General features: G+C 47.3%; 1 protein-coding gene across 1 annotated transcript in view; it reads left to right on the top strand.

Annotated features, from left to right (window-relative positions):
- The window catches only part of Plb1 (phospholipase B1), a 123266-nt gene that overhangs the window by 94135 nt on the left and 10781 nt on the right, over nucleotides 1-18350 (top strand). The window contains exons 54-59 of the mRNA XM_042054553.1: nucleotides 715-790; nucleotides 1877-1981; nucleotides 2406-2501; nucleotides 9864-9938; nucleotides 11323-11493; nucleotides 17850-17925. Of these exons, the coding sequence (XP_041910487.1) occupies nucleotides 715-790; nucleotides 1877-1981; nucleotides 2406-2501; nucleotides 9864-9938; nucleotides 11323-11493; nucleotides 17850-17925 (599 nt within the window). The remainder of the gene's footprint in view (nucleotides 1-714; nucleotides 791-1876; nucleotides 1982-2405; nucleotides 2502-9863; nucleotides 9939-11322; nucleotides 11494-17849; nucleotides 17926-18350) is intronic.

Here is an 18350-nt window from a genome sequence, read left to right as displayed (position 1 = left end):
GCTGAGAAGCCTCAGGACTGTGGGGAGTGAGGCCAGAGCTGTCAGTCTTCCCAAAACTCTCCCCTTCTCCACCCAGGCTTTCTCTGAGAGTTGAGAAATAGTCATCTTGGATGACGGAGGGCCTCCTTGACAAGACCTTGCCATAGGGGCCAATCCTTCCAACTATAAACAAGTGTCTCCTAAAGATCCCAGTGCCTCAAAATACTTCACACAATCTATGAGAATAGAGTTGTCTTGGCTGTTGGTCTCAGGGTTTTCAGTCCATGGTCTCTTGACCCTATGGCAAGACAAGTTTTTGATGGGAATATATGGGGGAGCATGACTGCTCACTTCATGGATACTCACTTCATGGAGGCTAGAAGGCAAAGTGGTGGTAGAACAAAGGGCATGACCTCTGTGACTACTTCCTTCAAGTAGGCGCCACCTCCTCGTCGGTCTGCCACCACCCACAATGCCAAAAGTTGGGACCAAGCCTTCATTCTGCACCCAAGATTTTAGGGAATGTTGACAGTCCCAACCACGACACACCTTTACCTCATTCCTGAGTTAGGGCTCTGTGAGTTGGATGCGAGTAACGTAGGGATACTAGTGTATCAAGCCCCACACCTCACCACCTTGCACAGGCATCTCCCTGTGGGCAGAAACTCCCGTGGGGTGGGGGCACAGCTGGGCCTCCCCCACGGAAGCCTCAATGCAAGATCTTTTGTCTCATAGGAACTGCAGTTGCTTTGAGCGTATTCACAACCCCACAGCAATGCAGGAGCTGAAGAAAGTGAACTGGAACCTCCAGGTGACTTGACACTCTCTTCCTCCCGTGTCTCTGAGGGCACTCAGAACATGTGTGTTCACCAGGGGTTGACTGATAGGACCTGCGTTTGAGGGAACGCAGTATCTCTCAAAGTATTTAGCCAGGGAAAGATGGGATAGCGATCCCAAGGGGACAGCTGGAAGGAACCCTGCCTCCTGGCTCAGGGTCAGCCCCAAGCAAGTAACGGCATCAGCCATCAGAGTAGATGTCACACCACAGAGGCCTCTTTCCTTTCCTAGAACCATTACGAGGGGAACAGTTAGTGTACCTGGCTCCCACATCCCCCTATGAGCAGAAAGCTTAGCCCCACTCGCTTCTGCTCCCCTAACACTCGTACACATCTGTGCTACCCTTTATGATCAGCCTACCTCAAAGCCGTGTTGCAAACCAATTCCTCTTCAAGAGGCCAAAAATAAATATTCCTCCTTAAAGCCCCTACGAATCCCTCTTCCTTCACCTCGGCAACCTCCTCAGATCATATACATGCAACTAATTTAATTTAATCCTTTTTTGTTTTTTTTGAGACAGAGTTTCTCTTGTAACAGTCCTGGCTCTCCTGGAACTTGCTTGTAGACCAGGCTGACTTTGAACTCACTGAGATCTATCTGTCTGCCTCTGCCTCCCAAGTGCTGGGATTAGAGGTGTGCGCACCACCGCCACCCAGCTTAATTTAATCCTTTTAATAGCCCATGTTTTGGTACTTAAGTCTGAAACCCATGGGCTCTCTATCCCTATCATCCTACATTCTTAGGTAGTCTTGAAGAGCTAATGAGATTCTCCCCATGCAGTGAGGGCAGCCAGACCCGTGGCCAATGTAATGCCATCAGCAACTCACATTTAGTCTCTTAAAACGAAAGCAGTAGAGCCTGTGAGTGGAGGGCTTCTCTAGCCAGGGCTCTTGATGCGGGAACTTGTTACAAGCAGGATGAATTCATGTGTGGGCCCGCATAGCCCCTTTAAGTTCCTTTTGTCTAGCATGGGTTCACTCCTGTCACAACCAACCCATGGCAGCTAAAGTAGACCCTGTGTAGCCTTGCCAGTCGGGTTGAGCAGCCTCTTCATCCACAGAGCGGCATCTCCGGGCTTTCCTACTGGCCCCAGTACATGCAGCGCGAGGACTTCGCAGTTGTCGTACAGCCTTTCTTCCGGCAAACCCTCATCCCGCTGAATGAGGTAAGCTTCAGCTGTTTCTAGGAAGCTTGTGGATGCAGCCCTCATTTTTATTGCCTTGCTCTAGGAAGACTCCCAAAGGTACTTTTTTTCGTGTGTGTGTGTGTGTGTGTGTATGTGTGTGTGTGTGATTAGAACTTACATTCTCAGAAATGGTAAGATGAATAGTGATCAAATGTACCCCCACCAAGTTACCTCCCACCCCAGAGGAGAATCATTACCTCTTCATTTCCAGGACAGGGATGAACTGGGAAAGCTATAATTCATGTTTGCTAGGAAGCAAATCCAAAACCTTGGAGGTTTTCCACAGTATCTGAAGCTGGAGGAAGCAGAATGGGAAGGAGGGGAGGGGAAGTGCTGTGTCACCTGCTGGGAAGGGAATCAGGCAGCCCCATCCCGATGATAACCTCCCTGTCTCTGGTCACAGCAAGGGGACATGGACCTCACTGTCTTCTCTGAAGACTGTTTCCACTTCTCAGAACGTGGGCAGGCTGAGATGGCCATTGCCCTCTGGAACAACATGGTAAGTGGACAAGGGGCAGCCTAAGGCTATTGGCTCAGTCCTTCGAGAGGACAAACGTGTGTGTGTGTGTGTGTGTGTACGCACGCGCGCGCAGGTGCACAGGCTAGGACACCAGCTACCCTGCTCTTTCATTCTCTGCTTGTCCCCCACAGTGCTGGGGTTACAGGCACGAACAACCATGCCTGGAATTTGAATTCAGGTCCTTGTGCACAGCATGGGTTAGCAGAAAGTTCTTAGCAGCAGAGTCATCTGCTCAGCCCCTAATATATTGGGGTGTGGGAATATGTGAGGATCAGAGGATAAATGTGGTGTCAGTTCTGTCCTTCCCCTATGAGTTCCAGAGGTCAAGTTCAGGTCGTCAGAATTGGATGGAAAGAGCTTTTCTTGTCCCTGAGCTATCTCACTGGGGAAAAAAAGTTTTATTTATTGTGTGTGTGCACAACATACCACAGCAGATATGTAGGAGTCAGTAGGAGTCAGTTCTCTTCCACAGTGTGGTTTCTGGGCCTCAAACTCAGGCCACCAGGCTTGCCAGTAATCATCTTTACTTACATACACACACCGTGTATACATACCTTTTTGAAGAGTGTATGCATATATATGTATACACATTTGTACACTTACAACTCTTCCTAGGCATTGCTAAGAGAACAGCTTTGCAATCAAACTGAGACTGAATGGGAGTACCAGCTGTGCATCCTTGAGCCAAGGGTCTCTGTCCGCCTTTCTCAACATCTGTGAGACAATGATAGAATCAGTACCCAGCTGTGCATCCTTGAGCCAAGGGTCTGTCTCTTCACCTGTCTCAACATTTGCGATAATGATAGAATCAGTACCAGCTGTGCACCCTTGAGCCAAGGGTCTCTTCACCTGTCTCAACATTGAGATAATGATAGAATCAGCACCAGCTGTGCATCCTTGAGCAAGGGTCTCTGTCCACCTGTCTCAACATCTGTGAGATAGGATCAGCACAATACTCAGCTTAGGCAAATGTCAGCCCCAATACCCTTCAGTATCCAGTCTTTAGCATCTCCAGCAATTATTTCCTTTTTTAAAAATTGTTTTTACTGAGCTATATATTTTTCTTCGCTCCCCTCCCTTTCTCTCCTCTCCCCTTCTATCCTCTCCCATGGTCCCCACACTCCCAATTTATTCAGGAGATCTTGCCTTTTTCTACTTCCCATGTAGATTAGATCCTCGTATGTCTCTCTTAGGGTCTTCTTTGTTGTCTAGGTGCTCTGGGTTTGTGAATTATAGGATGTTTTTTTCTTTTCCAGCAATTATTTCTATAGACATCAAAAAGGCAACACCACACAGCCTGTTCTCCTAGGTGGAGGCCTAGTGCGGTCCTTTCTGCTGGAGAGAAGGCGAGACCCTTATGAAATGGACATGCAGTCCTGGGCCCGCAGGGGCAGGTGTCCTTGTGCCTCGCCCATCACCCCTGATGTCTGGTCATCTAGCTCAGGGCAGATGGAGTGCTTTCCCAGCCTTTGATCTAGGCTCCACTGCAATTCAAAACCCACCTGGCCTGCGTGTTTCCCATGGTGACTGAACCATCGACACCCCTGCTCTTTATTGAAGTCTCAAGCCTAGGGTGGCTGTGCCAACCACCGCTGGGCAAATATTCCCACCCCTGTCAGCAACTCCACGCTGCATGGTGCCTTCCTCAGCTGGCTCACAATATTGACTTTCTCCTTAGCTACATCACCTCCTCCTCTCTAGCAGCCAGAGCAGCATGTAAGCAAGCCTGTTTAATTGCAGACTCAGCTTTCTTCCCCTCCTGCTGCTGTCTTGGGGTTTTCCTCCCGTTGACATCATCTGTCTGCCTAGTTCCAAAACTTTCCAGCACAGGACTCGAAATTGCCATCAAAGATATCTTTGTGTTTCCTCGACCTGCTTCCTCGGGTTATCTCGATTCTTAGTTCTCGTAGCCTAGGCTGACCTGATAATCTCAATTCAGTCTCTCAAATGCTAGAATTACAGCTGTATCTGGCTCTGTGTGTGTTTCATTGGTCTTACTGGGTACTGAACCGAGGGCATCTCTCTCTCTCTCTCTCTCTCTCTCTCTCTCTCTCTCTCTCTCTCTCTCTCTCACACACACACACACACACACACACACAAATCACTGAGGACTCATCTTTTATTTTAAAAACAATGTCTCATTAGGTTTCTGTGATGTCTCTGCCTCAATCTCCCAAGGGCCTGCGCTCTCAGCCTGGGCAGTTGTACAATTTTTTTTTTTAATCAAAGTTTATAGACCATAATCCCTAGCTGTTTCTTTTGGCAACTTTGTTATTGAAGAACAACTGTCCTTCAATAACTAAGTCACGTGACTTTTTTCCTTTTAACATCTCTCCATGGAATGGGAATCTGTTTCCTGTCTCATGTTCCTCCAAAGAGGAGAAAGCCCATCTCTTGCCTTCCCAGCTTTCCTATCAAGCCACATCTGCTTACAGCTGGGTTCTCCTGATGTTCAGAAGTCAGACTGATGTTTACACATGACCATGTCCACTGGTGTCTGCTGTAAGGACTAACAGCATGGCTCTTACCTTCACTGAGGGCTTTGTCCATGAAGGCAGGAGAAAGGAATTTAAAAACAAAAGCTAAAAACGCCCGGTAACACAAGACAGCCTTGCTTCCCCAGTCGTACTCCAAATTTACATAAATAAATAACACTAAACTCAGCCAGGCGGTGGTGGCTCATGTCTTTAATCCCAGCACTCGGAGGCAGAGGCAAGGCAGATCTCTGTGAGTTCAAGGCCAGCCTGGTCTACAAGAGCTAGTTCCAGGACAGGCCCCAAAAGCTCCAAAGCTACAGAGAAACCCTGTCATGAAAAACCAAAAACAACAACAACAGAAAAAAAAAAAAACCCACTAAACTCAAACCACCCCAGTGTCAGTCTCTTGTCCTGTATAATTTGGGGAAATAATTACAGAGTCCCATGTCAAACCATCTCAGACATATGGCTCTACCATCCTGCCAACTCTCCAGTCGTCTTATTGGAATGTCACCCCTAGAGTCAGAGCAGATAAATAGGCTGTTAGAGCTGGAACAGATCTGCGGGGTCATCCAGCCAGAACACTGTGTCACTAAGATCTAGAGACATGAGCCAGTTCGCTTAGCCTCACAGAGCCAGTCAGGGGCACAGCAGAAACGAGAGTCCCTATTTTCCGTGTCTTCCTCCGGTGGCCCAGCCATAAGGCCAACCTTCCTCCCTCCTGCTCCTGGCCCGATAAGCACATATACAGCCGGTGAATTCACGTCTCATAATTAGAGTCCTATGACATAGTGTCTGCACTTTGGCTGATGGTCCCAGGGCACCACATACACTTTCAGTCACGGGACTGCTTGCCTCTCCAGGCTTAATGACCCACACTTCTTCCTCTGGAGACTTATTCCACTGCTGCTACACAAAACCCTTTATCCACAAACCCTATGCCAATAGTAGTTGTATCTCTTCCTACTTAGCTGCTGTCTTCAGACTCACAGCCCCCATACAACAGCTTCGGTCCTGACTGCGTGCGAGAATCCTCCAGAGCCATTAATGGCTGAGCCATCTCCCCAGACCATCCTCTGGTGACTTTTAAATATAACTGAGTGTTTACAACCACTTGGCAAGCTCTTGTGTATCTAACAATGCTGAACCTATGCACTACCTAAGACCCAACAATTCTGTCCTGAAGAGTAAACAACACTACACATGGTTAACCCTGGGTGTCCATCAACAAGCTGTTGTACTTCCATAAGCTAGAGTATTTCCACACACCAAGAGTAAGCAAACGTCCACACACACATACACACACCCCTACCTCAAAGGCAAGCAACTAAATGTAAGGTGTTAAAAGTCCGTGTTGTCTTTCTCCTCGATGGTCTCTCTTTGGGTAAATAGGATTCAGGGAAGGTGTAGAAGGAGCCTTTCTGAGTACTGACTGCGTTCTTTTCACCCAAATGATCAGCTGCTTATTGGCAATGTATTTGTAAAATATAGCAATGGGACTGGGGACATCTTATCGTCTTGTTTAAGAGTGCACACCGCTCTTGCAAGTTCAGTTCCCAACTATGTCAGACAGTGTCTTAGTTAGGTTTCTATTGCTACTATGAAGTGTCATCCCCCAAGAGAGACTTGGAGAGAAAAGGGTTTGTTTGAGCTTACGGTTACAGCACAGCACAGTCTATCATTGAAGGAAGCCAGGGCATGAACTCAAGCAGGAACCTGGAGGAACGCTGCTTACAGGCTTGCTCAGCCTGCTTTCTTATATCATCCAGGGGCACAGCTCACAACACGCCTCCCACATCAATCACCCATTAAGAAAATGTGCCATAGGCTTACCTACAGTTCAATCTTATGGAAGTATTTTCTCAATTGTGGTTGCCTCTTCTCAGATAACTATAGCATGTATCAAATTGACGAAAACCTATCCAGCCCAGAGAGTTTACAATTGCCTGTAACTCCAGGGGATCCAATGTCCTAGATCCAATGCGCACGCACACACACACACACACACACACACACACACACACACACGTCTGGAGTAGGTCTTAGAAGACTTGGTGCTCTTTTCTTTCTTCCTTTGGAGATAGGGTCTCACTATATATCACTGACTGACTATAGAAACCAAGTTGGTCTAGAACCAACAGACCTGCCTGATGGCTAGGATTAGAGTCGTGTGCCACTCTGACAGAAAGGAAGGAGCAGGTTAGACCCCTTTGGCATAGCATACAAGGCTTTTGGGAACTTGGCCCCAATCTCTTTCTCTCGCAACTATGCTAGGGAGCCCCTACCTCTACTTTTCAGCTTTACACTGGCCTTTTACCTTGGGTTTTCTTTCTCGCTTCCTTGCCTAGTCTAAACACTCAAGGGGAAGCTACCTAGGGACCTCTTTTGCCTACCAGGGCCATGCCAGTGCCTGCCAGCTCCACTGTACCTTGCCAAGCCCTGAGATTGGCTGCATCATTGGTATCCCACAGTGCCTGTGTTAGGAAAGGTTGGTTCTAGAAAAACAACTCCACTTCCTGGGGCTGTACCAAGCTTTTTTCCCTTCTTAGTGTTTTTCCATTCAACTCCATTCATAACCAACCATCTAGCACTATTACATGGTAGGTACTGTTCCAGATGCCAAAAATGTAACAGAGTGAAGAATACCCCTGCTGTCATGGAGTGAGAACAGTGTGGCCAGGAAAGGCAGGTGATGATCAAGTTAGACAGATCAGCACAAGGTCACAGACAACTGACTACATTTGGGTCTTACAAGAAGTAAAGCAGGGAGGTAGGGACAACGGGTTGTAGGGAGGATGGCAGTGATGGCATGCGAATTGAATGTCAAGAGGTCGCCAGGCAGGCAGAGGTCTGGACCACGGTGTTCCAGGGAGAAGAAATAGGAACCATGCGGCGTGGAATCAGGAATGAGCTCGAAGCTTCAGAGGCGCATGCAGGCCAGTGGGATGCTTCAGCGGTCAGGAACCAGCGTCAGAAAGACGGGCAAGGGCCACGTCCCCAACTGTTTTAAACAAGGGGCTGGCATGTTCCCATCTGTTCTCTAATCACTATGCAGACATGGGCTGGGATCCAGGATGCGAGAGAAAAGATAGCACGATCAGAATGTGGCTGGGTCCAGGGTGACAGCCATGGAGACCTGTGATCACAGGATGTATTTAAAACTGGCTGAGGGAAGTGACTAGGGAGGGGCTTCGGGGTTCGGGGTCTAAGACACTGAGCAAATGGTCAGATTGGAAACTGTGTTCTGTTTCGGACATGAGAAGTGGGAGCTGCCTTCTAGGGATCAGGATCTGCTATGGGCAAGAGCTCAAATGGGAACGTCCAGCAGAGATTCGACAACCACAACAGAAGACTGACCTCAGCACACCAACATAGGATTCGAAACCGCAGAATTCACTGAGATGCCCTAGGGAGGAGTAGGTAGCAGGGATCAGAGGGCCAACCACCAAGGGGCAGGTCATGGAAGTACTTGCTATGAATTTAATATAGCTGACTGTAAAAAGAAAAAAGAAAAAAGAAAAGAAAAGAAAAAATTATAGAGAACAATAGCCCGGGTGATGGAGGGGGTGAGGATGGAGCAGGTGCACTCTGGTGGGAAGCAACAGGAAGAGGAAGTTGATAGAAGCTTGTTGAACCAACAGGGTCACAGTTGTCCTCTGTGCCCATAAGTTCTTAGGACAGCGCTGGGAATCAGCCAACCTGACCTTTAGCGTCCATTCTGTCTCTGGCATTTCTGTTTGCTAGAATGCAGTGGTGTTTCCTTGGCGCTAAGAAAACAGAAATAGATCTACATCCATAGCCCATCCCGGTTTATGCCTGCTTCCCCGTCATCATTTCTCTGGAAGCCCTAAAATAAATGTCCTCAAAAATGCGCTACAGTCAGTGCCAGTCATCCTGCTGCCTTGAAGAAGGCACTGTCTACCCTGCATGGTCATTGTTGACCAAGCGAAGGCTCAGATATGTGCTCTTGGTATCTTTCCCAAGCCCAGAGCCATTCCCCTTCCTCTGAGTCTCTAAGAAATGGGTGTGGAAGGCATTTAGACGGAAGACAGTGAGATCAGGGCCCAGGCCTGTCACCAACATGGAGAGAGTGTTAACTTCCTGCATGGTCAGGGCTTGGTGGCCAAGAACAGACCTGAAACAAATTACACAGTAAATGAAGTCCAGACCAGTTCAAAGTGTCCAATCTTTTCCTCCCCATGGCGCACAAGTCCAGGACAGACTACTACCTAAAGTTGCTGGGGTTGGGGGTATACCATATTTCTGCTACTTCTCCCAGAGTCTGAAATGGAAGCATTTAACAGCACCCCACCAAGCCACAGCTGCTCCCTGGGATATTTCAAGTAAATGTTTTCCTCTGTGTGACAACCCATGAAGCAGTTCCAGTAAGATTCCAGTTTCTTAAGGTTGGCACGCCAAGTGTAGTAAGGATGTCATGGTAACCAATATGCTTTTCAAAGTTCTCCTGAAACTGACTAGCCCCACATGCTTGGACAAGTTGGTAAATATGATCACCATTTTATAAAATTGAAGATACAGTGTCTGCAATCACTGCCACCCACGAGTGGAGAGGCAGTGGGCATTCTGGTTCCAGATCTTTAAGAGATTCACTATGGTCTGAGGGTTCTCTCCTGGGGCCCTGGTGTCCTTTTCTGGGTAAGTCTAGAGGCATCAACTCAGGGGCCCCGCCTGGTTCAGACAGACTTCTCCCTGGAAGTCAAAAGTCAGCTCTGGCCAGCGCTGCTGTGCTGTGCAGCAGATCTTAACAAGTGGCCGATTTGAACATACCCTTCCAAGAGAGCATCCTATGTAAGCCAGATCCTAGCCTTCTTCATAGTCACCGTATCCTTTTTTCTCTTCCCAGCTGGAACCAGTGGGCCGTAAGACAACTTCCAATAACTTCACACACAGCCGGACCAAACTCAAGTGTCCTTCACCTGTGAGTGAGCAATGAGTATCCTACCTGTCCTAAGCTGACCGGATGTGTGGGGGCGGGACTTAAACACACTGCCACTCAGGGCCTCACCACTTTCCCTTCTGACTACCACAAAATAGGGGAAGGAGAGGAGTCATGCTAGGCAGTGCCAGCTAGATGCCTTAAACTGCTTTACTGCAGAAGGATTTGAGGATCTTGTCATGCCCAGCCCAACACTGGGAGCTCGGGGATGGGAGGTGACAATAAAGACACTGCCCCACCTGTCCCTCCAACTCTCCAACATCCTCCACTTGCTTCTAGACACTGAGTGACCGGCCTGGGAAGTAACTCCTTCCTTATCTAATCGCCACTGCCCAGGAGGGAAGACATACCTCCTGCTATTACACCCCTGACACCCTAGGCAAATAGACCCACTTCCAGAGGAGTTTCACTAGTGTGGATGTGGGTTTTATATCTGTTCACTACTGACTTGGCCTGTGAAAATGTCTACCTCCTTCTGACCCCACTGGCCCCTTATTCCCTGGGCTTCTCTCCATCCTGTCTTATTCTGCTGCTCCTGCCTCCAAACACACCCCTGTGCAGGGCACCCTCTTCTGTTTGCACCCTCCCCTTTATACTGTGGTTGTTTCCAGGCATCTTCCTCCTGGACAGAGAGAGAATATCCTCAGTCCTTGGGTACTTATTGGAGCGCCCAACCCAGGGCCACACAGCTGTGCGAGATGTTTGTTTACCAAGAGAGCAAGCAGTAGGGCCCACGGAGGCAGGCTCTGGTGCCCGCCCTCCCATCCACTTCTTACTCTGGTGCTTGAATCCACTGCAAGACCAGGGCTCTTCTTGCCCTGACTTTTCCTCAACCCTAGGCACTCCTGGGATGGGAAATGACCAGAAGACCCAGAGGTGGCAGATCAGCTAGCACCCCAAAACTCTTCCAACAGTAGCTTACCAACTCCCCACCTTTCAAAATCACATTTGAAAGGAAGTGCTAGAGAAAAAAACAAAGGAATTATAGCTGGGTGGTGACCCCTTGACAGACCCATTCTCACAGGAAGGTTCAGGTAGGATGTGAAGAAAAGAGATTTACAACAGGGACGCGCAGTAATGAGGTCACTGCGCTCTTTAGAGATGGGATTTGGAGCCGGGCGGTGGTGGCGCACGCCTTTAATCCCAGCACTCGGGAGGCAGAGGCAGGCGGATCTCTGTGAGTTCGAGGCCAGCCTGGTCTACAAGAGCTAGTTCCAGGACAGGCTCTAAAAAAGCTACAGAGAAACCCTGTCTCGAAAAACCAAAAAAAAAAAAAAAAAAAAAAAAAAGAGATGTGGGATTTGGGCAGATGGATAGATGGGTGGAGAGAGCCTTTAACCTCTGATTGTCCTGCCTCCTTCCCTAGGAAAGCCCATTCCTCTACACCCTTTGGAGTACTCAGCTTCTCCCAGCCCAGCAGGCTGAAGTATCCTCCAAGGCGCTGACCTGGGCAGTGCCAGTGGCAGCAATAGGTGGTCTGGTAGTTGGCATCCTTGGCATGATGCTGTGGAGAGCCATGAGACGCCCCCGCAAGGAGGTTTCTCCCACAATTTTGAACAGTACCAGCTTCTAGGACCCTGCCTGACTGCGTGGATCTTCGTCCAGATTCCAAGCTACACTCCTCACCAGGCCTTCAGCTGCCGCAGCCCTGGACACTGTGACCAACCTTGCTTCTATACCTGGTGCCCTCAGAAGCCAAAGGGACTGGCACAGCTTCTTGGGAATTTGGCTGCTCCCAGGTTTCTGGGAGGCCAGAGCCTTTACTGAAAGACTGTTTTATTCTTAGCTTAGCCTGGTCCTCACCCTCACCCTCCATCTGATGCTCATCCGGGGTGGGAGCCAGAGTGTGTTTGTGTTCGGTCCTATACCAGGCAAGGTTGCCTGGAGAATAAGACCAGAGTCCAGGCTGGCCCTGACCAGCTTCGTCACAGTATTATGACAAGTGGATCTTGTCACGCACCAAACCCACAGTTTCAAAAGAAATGAAAACACTGGTTACCTGGTGGTAGCTGGAATCTGGGGCTGACTGCTCACTGTGCTGTCCCACTCAGCACCTGTTTTGCCACGTGCCCAAGGCAATGAGAGCATTGTGGTGGCTCCTGAGCTGTGCACGTCACAGCCTGGCTGGGAAGACAAACTCCTTCCAACATAGAGGAGGCTCTTTGATAATGTAGTTGATTCCTGGTAGATGCATCTGATTGCTCGGGGAGTTTCCCTCGAAAAGATGATGCCATTTTGGAAGAAAACTAGATTTGGCTATGAATTATGTCATGTCCCCTCAACCTGATTTTCAAATGATTCTCAACACTTATTTTAGGTAATTCCTAGTTCTATATTAGCTGATATCTGAGAGAAATCTGAATTAAATCTGAAAATCCAGACCACTGGTCTGGGACAAGGCCAGAGCTGCATGTCTCAAATGTATTCTTCCCTTTCATCCTGCATAAAACCTCGGGAGGACACTCTGAAAATGGTGTGGTCACCACTGTGAATGTACTAAATGCCGATGAGTTCTTTTTAAAAGTGATTGTACGCCATGCAGATTTCACCTCAAAGGAACCTAATAAGAATCCAGAAATCCTGCATGATCATCTTTGTATTAAGCATGCCTAGAATTCCTAAGCATGGGGTGACAATGCATGTTAGAACCCCATATAGTCAAACCGTGTTCTGCACTCAGCTTCTCAGATTCTACATCAATAAAATTGGAATGTGAGCTCCCCTCTTCCTCGGCTCCAGAACACTGCGCAGATGAAAACATGTCACTGTGGCATTTTCAGTACAGGGTTGAGGCAAAGCCCTTGGTGCTGGGCAGTGCTCTCAAGGGATGGAGACTGACTACATTCCTCTCCTGGGATTTCATCTCTTTTCGGGAAGATCCACAAGAGGAGCCATGCTCAGTGTCTGTTTCCTCCTGGGCTTCCAGGTCTGAAACTATGAATAGTGCATCACGCCCTGCTCATTCCGCAAACTGTGTCAACACCTCCCTAGGCGCTTCTCATCTGAGCTGACCTCACCACAGAGACAGCCTAGGAAATCTAGGAATTCCAAACCACACACCTTCCGTTTCTTCCAATTCCCATTCCTCTTTCCATCCCAACCCCAGAGAACACCTGACACACTCAACACCAACATGGTGGTTCGAGTGGAAAATTCCATACCTGACCCCCATATGATGGATGCATTGAAACCTGTGGAGTTACCTGCAGAATACTTGTAGTTGGTTTGCCTGAAACAAAAGTGGATCTCATTTTTAGACTTCAGTTCCATCCTTAAGTTATCTCAACTACATACATACAAATATTAAAAAAAAAAAGGCAGAATCCAAAACACTCAGATCCCACACATTTTGGATGAGAGACTCGGGACCTGTGCGCACTGAAGATGTACTGTGTCCTTTTAGGTAAATAGTCTCCTTAGGACGACGCCCAAAGCCTCACCATGAACAAAGCCAATCATTTCCAGGGACGCTACCTCTGTGGTACACCCCATACAGGCTCTCAAAGTCATAAAGGAAAGATTAGGGTGGATTAAACCCAGTCAGAATCCTTCAGCGAGGCTTTGGGAACATCAATGGAGCTCTGAAACATGAGTGATGATCTTGTTAGAGGCCCAGGGGGAACAATAGAGCCATTAAGACTGGTATTTCTGCGTAGGTTGAGAAAAGGATGTGCCTGGTCTGTATCCGGGGTGATGTCTAGGGAAACGGAGCAAAATGATGAGTCACTGGGAGAACCGTGTGGAAACGGCAAGGGGTTAGCAGTGATTGTGCTTACGATGGTGGCAGTATCAGGCTGCCTCTGATTTGGGATGGTATGTGATAGTGAAAAAGACTCCTTCAAAGGGAAGTTCTCAAGAAGATTGAGGGCCGCAGCCGTTGCTCGGATGGCGCAGTGCTTGCTGGCATGAATGAAGCCCTGGGTTGAATCCCCGTGTAAACCAGAGGTGATGCCACACCTATAATCCAGCTCTCAGGAAGTACAGGCAGGGGAATCAGAATCTCAAGGTCATCTTTGGCCACATAGTGATTTCAAGACAAGCCTGGGTGACATGAGACCCTGAAAAGAGAGGGTAGGGGAGTAGGAAAGAGGAAAAAAGAAGACAGTTGACATCATTCTAGCACTTGGGTCAGGCCAGACAGGCACCCTTGTCCATAATAATGACACCCCTCTCCTTCCTGTCATCACCCACTCTGTACCGAGAAGGAAACCAAGATTCAGAGAAGAGGGAATTGGCCCAGTTGCATTTTATTACACCGAGTGGAAGATTAATCCCTTGGGAGAGGAATAACCTCCAAATAGAAAATGGCTGCCAAGTCCAGCCATGAATCCAACCCAGGAGAAAATGAGTCGTCTATAAAATCAAATAAAAATCTAGGCTAACATAATGACAGCTCTAACGGTCCCTTGGGTAGAAGAACTCACCTGATTAATAAGCTGTGATCTTAAAAATTAGCTTCAGTTAAGATTTGTATGTAGCCAGTCTTTTCATAAGCAAAGCCAAACAATCCCGGGAAGTGAGAGTCAGGCGTCACAGCTAGACCTGTGACATTTTCCCTGATGCGGCTCTTACAAAGGAGCACAGCCTTGTTAGCTAATGACAGCCAGGTGCTGAGAGGTATGTAGTGGGGTAACTGTCTCTGAGATCAGGGAACGTGCTTACACAAGCCTAGACGCCGTGGGCCAACCAAGAAATGCAACAGAGCTGCCCGGAGTGCTGTACAGCCCTAGCCCCAGTCCTGGGGAGGCTGAGGTAGGAGGACCCAAGTTCCATGCCAGCCTGGGTAACCCTATAAAATGAGACACTTTCTCACAATGAAAGAGAGTGAGAGATGGGGTAAGGCAGGGAGCCACAATGCACAGGCGCCTCCTAATGTATCATGGCATACTGTTTTTATAACAAATGTTTTGTTTAGAAATACAAAGAATACACTTCAAAATAATAAGTAGTATAGTGTGCCACTCTTCTCAGCTCTGATGAGGATGGACTCCCATGCCTCAGGAATCCTAAGCACAAATACACCCTTCCTCCTATAGGTTGCAGTCTTAGGGCTGCTATTGCTATATGAAACACCATGACCAAAGCCACTTGGAGAGGAAAGGGCTAATTTCACTCAGTTCCACATCACGGTTCAATATTAGAAGCAGTGAGGGCAGGACCTCAAGCAGGGCAGGATCCTGGAGGCAGCAGCTGATGATGCAGAGACCATGGAGGGTGCTGCTTACTGGCTCGTTCCTCATGGCTTGCTCGGCCTGCTTTCTTACAGCACCCAGGACCATGGGCACAGGGGTAGCCCCACCCACAATGTGCTGGGTCTTCCCCCATCAATCACTAAGAAAATGTCCTCTGGGCTTTTCTGCAGCTCTGTCTTAGGGAGGCATCTTCTCAAATGAGGTTCCCTTCTCTCTGATGATTTCAGCTTGTGTCAAGTTAACATAAAACTAGCTGGTACATAATGCCTTATCACAGCAATGGAAAAGTAACTACTACATATACCACACACACACACACACACACACACACACACACACACACAGGACAGGACATCACTACATGATTAAAAAAAAAAAACTTCAACTCCATTATAACCTATAGAAGCCCTATCCTATAGGTGGTCCCCTGTCAGCAAAAATGTCACCATACAGCAGTACATGAGCATATCAATATGTTTTTTTTTAAATTAAGGAGTGGCGTGGAAAAATGGCTCAGCAGTTAAGATACTTGTCCAGAGGACCTAGGTTGGGTTCTCAGCATCCACGTTGGAAGCTCAAAACCACCTGTTACTCTAGTTACAGTGTGCGCCTTTCTGGCCTTTGAAGGGACCTGCATGCACACAGTACACATGTGTACACTCAGGCACTTACACAGAAAATAATAAGTATTTTTAGAGATAAAAATGTAAACTGAAAGAACAAGGCAGTATTTTTATGGAATAAAAACTGAGACTCAAATAGAACTTCCAGAAATGAAATACACTGTTACTGGAGAAAAATAAGCCAGTTAGCAGTTCAGACAGCAAGAGGGGTAACTGGGTAGCTGGCATCTTCATGTGCGATGGGGATAAGATAGTCTGGGGGTGGCATGGGGCACTTCTTGGCACGGAGAGCTCGCTCAGGAGATTGAGCTATTCTTAGTACTATTCATGGGAAGCGCTTCAAGTTTCCTATTTTATTTGATTGCCTTTGTTGCTCTGCCAATGTTCATTGATCCAGCACTGCTGTCCTCCTTAAGTTGATACGGATGCTGTTTCAATAACAAAAATACCTGGGCCACTCTGTGTTCTACCCCTTCCTCCAGACAGCCACAAACCTGCCATCAAAGGGAGGAGAATCTGGTTTGGGGAGCCTAACTTTTCCACCCAGGAAATACTCCAAACACACGTACCCCAACACAAAACTCGTAAGTATCTCTATATCTGGCATATGACTTTTGTAACAAAACTAGGATTGGGGCTGCTGAAATGGCTCAATGAACACGGCACTTGCTACTAAGCCTGTGGACCTGAATCCAATCCCAGGAACTCATGTTGTAGGAGAAAATTGACTCCAACAAGATGGCATCTGACCCCTGCCCGTATGGTGTGTTACATGTGCACCCACTTATATACACACACAGACACACACAAGTATATACATATTCATATACATATATATGCACACACAAATAAATACACATAAATATATACAGAGAGACACACATAAATATATATGTATATGTGCACAGATAAATACACATAAACATATATACATATGCACAAAGGAGTATAATTTTTAAAAGAAAAATAGATTTAAGTTTATAGTTATAATTATGAGCACATAATAGTTATGTTATAATTAAAGTTACAGATAAAATAAGCATTTGGCTCTTGCCAAAATAGTACTCTTGTGGGGGAAGAGCATTTTGATGGAATAGATTTCACTATGTTTTAAAACCATCTAACCTTTATAAATTTGATTTCGAAGATTATTGCATCTGGAAAGATTCCTTACAAAGATAGGTAGTCACCGATGTTCCTTGGCTAGCAGAATGTCATGCAGCTCTTCAAAGATGTGTGTTAAGTCACCTCTGTGAATTGCTAGCCTTCTGCCCAGGGTCTGCTTGTTTGGGAGGAGGGATAAGCGAGCCAGTTGGAAGATTTCTCACTTCAACCCCACAGTTATTCTTCCTTTTTTTTTTTTTTTTTTTTTTTTTTTTTTTTTTTTTTTTTGGTTTTTCGAGACAGGGTTTCTCTGTAGCTTTGAAGCCTATCCTGGAACTAGCTCTTGTAGACCAGGCTGGTCTCGAACTCACAGAGATCCGCCTGCCTCTGCCTCCCGAGTGCTGGGATTAAAGGCGTGCGCCACCACCGCCCGGCTTTATTCTTCCTTTTGAATGTTATTTTATTGTTGTACTGGGGATTGAACAGAGGGCCTTGCATTTGCCAAAAAACCTCTCTTCCACTGAGTTATACGACTAGCCAGGTTTTTCCCTTACCTTTTTGGCAGTCTCTGTTGTACAGACAGGCCTTGAACCCACACTGTAGCCCAGACTGTGTTATGATCCTCCTGCCTGGGTCTGCCAACCAGCTGGGGTTCCGGGCCTGCAGAACCAGGCTCCAGCACAGAGCAGTCTCAGAACAATTCCTCCCAAGTTGGTTTGAATGTGCACAGATGGCATTACTCTACACAGACCCCATGTCTCCTGCTGTTATATTATGTAACCGTAGCATTTCCAAACACCTCTTCCAACTTTTCAAAAAAAACCACCTCCAGGGGCTGAGCACATGGCTCAGTGGATAAAGTACTTGCCGGGCAAGCATGAGGACCAGGATTCGAATCTCCAGAACTCCTGGAAAAACCACTGCACCTATCTATCATCTTAGCTCACCTGTGTCGAGATGGAAGCTCACACAAGGGTGAACAAGAGGAGAGCCTGCCTATAACAAGAGGGAGTAAGAGGACAGATGCCCAAGATGTCATCTGTCCACGACGTATGTGCCATGGCAAGCATGTACCCATACATACATGTCAAATACACATGAATGTGCACACACAAATAACTTTCAGGGCTGGACTTGTAGCTCGGGTGGTAGGTGGGGGACCTATCCTAACATCTGTGAAGCCCTGGATTTGGTCCTTGGCATGCATAAAACTGGGTGTATGGGTGTAGGGGCACATACCTCTAACTAGCATTTAGGAGGAAGAGGCAGGAGGATCCAGAATTTAAGGTCATCCTTGGCTACTCATGTGTTCAAAGTCACCCTGGGATATATGAGACCCTGTCTCAATAACAAACCTCTAAATAAAAATAAAGACACCATATTTTTAAAAGAATCATATTTATATGTGTCATCAACTTGAAGATTGCCATACACCTCAGCTTTCAGAAAGGAATAATTTCTTCTCCTTTCCTATG

Source organism: Arvicola amphibius, chromosome 2, assembly GCF_903992535.2.
Source record: "Arvicola amphibius chromosome 2, mArvAmp1.2, whole genome shotgun sequence".
In the NCBI taxonomy this organism is placed as follows: Eukaryota; Metazoa; Chordata; class Mammalia; order Rodentia; family Cricetidae; genus Arvicola; species Arvicola amphibius.
Note: the sequence above shows the minus strand (reverse complement) of the source record. Positions and strands in the feature narration are given on the sequence as shown.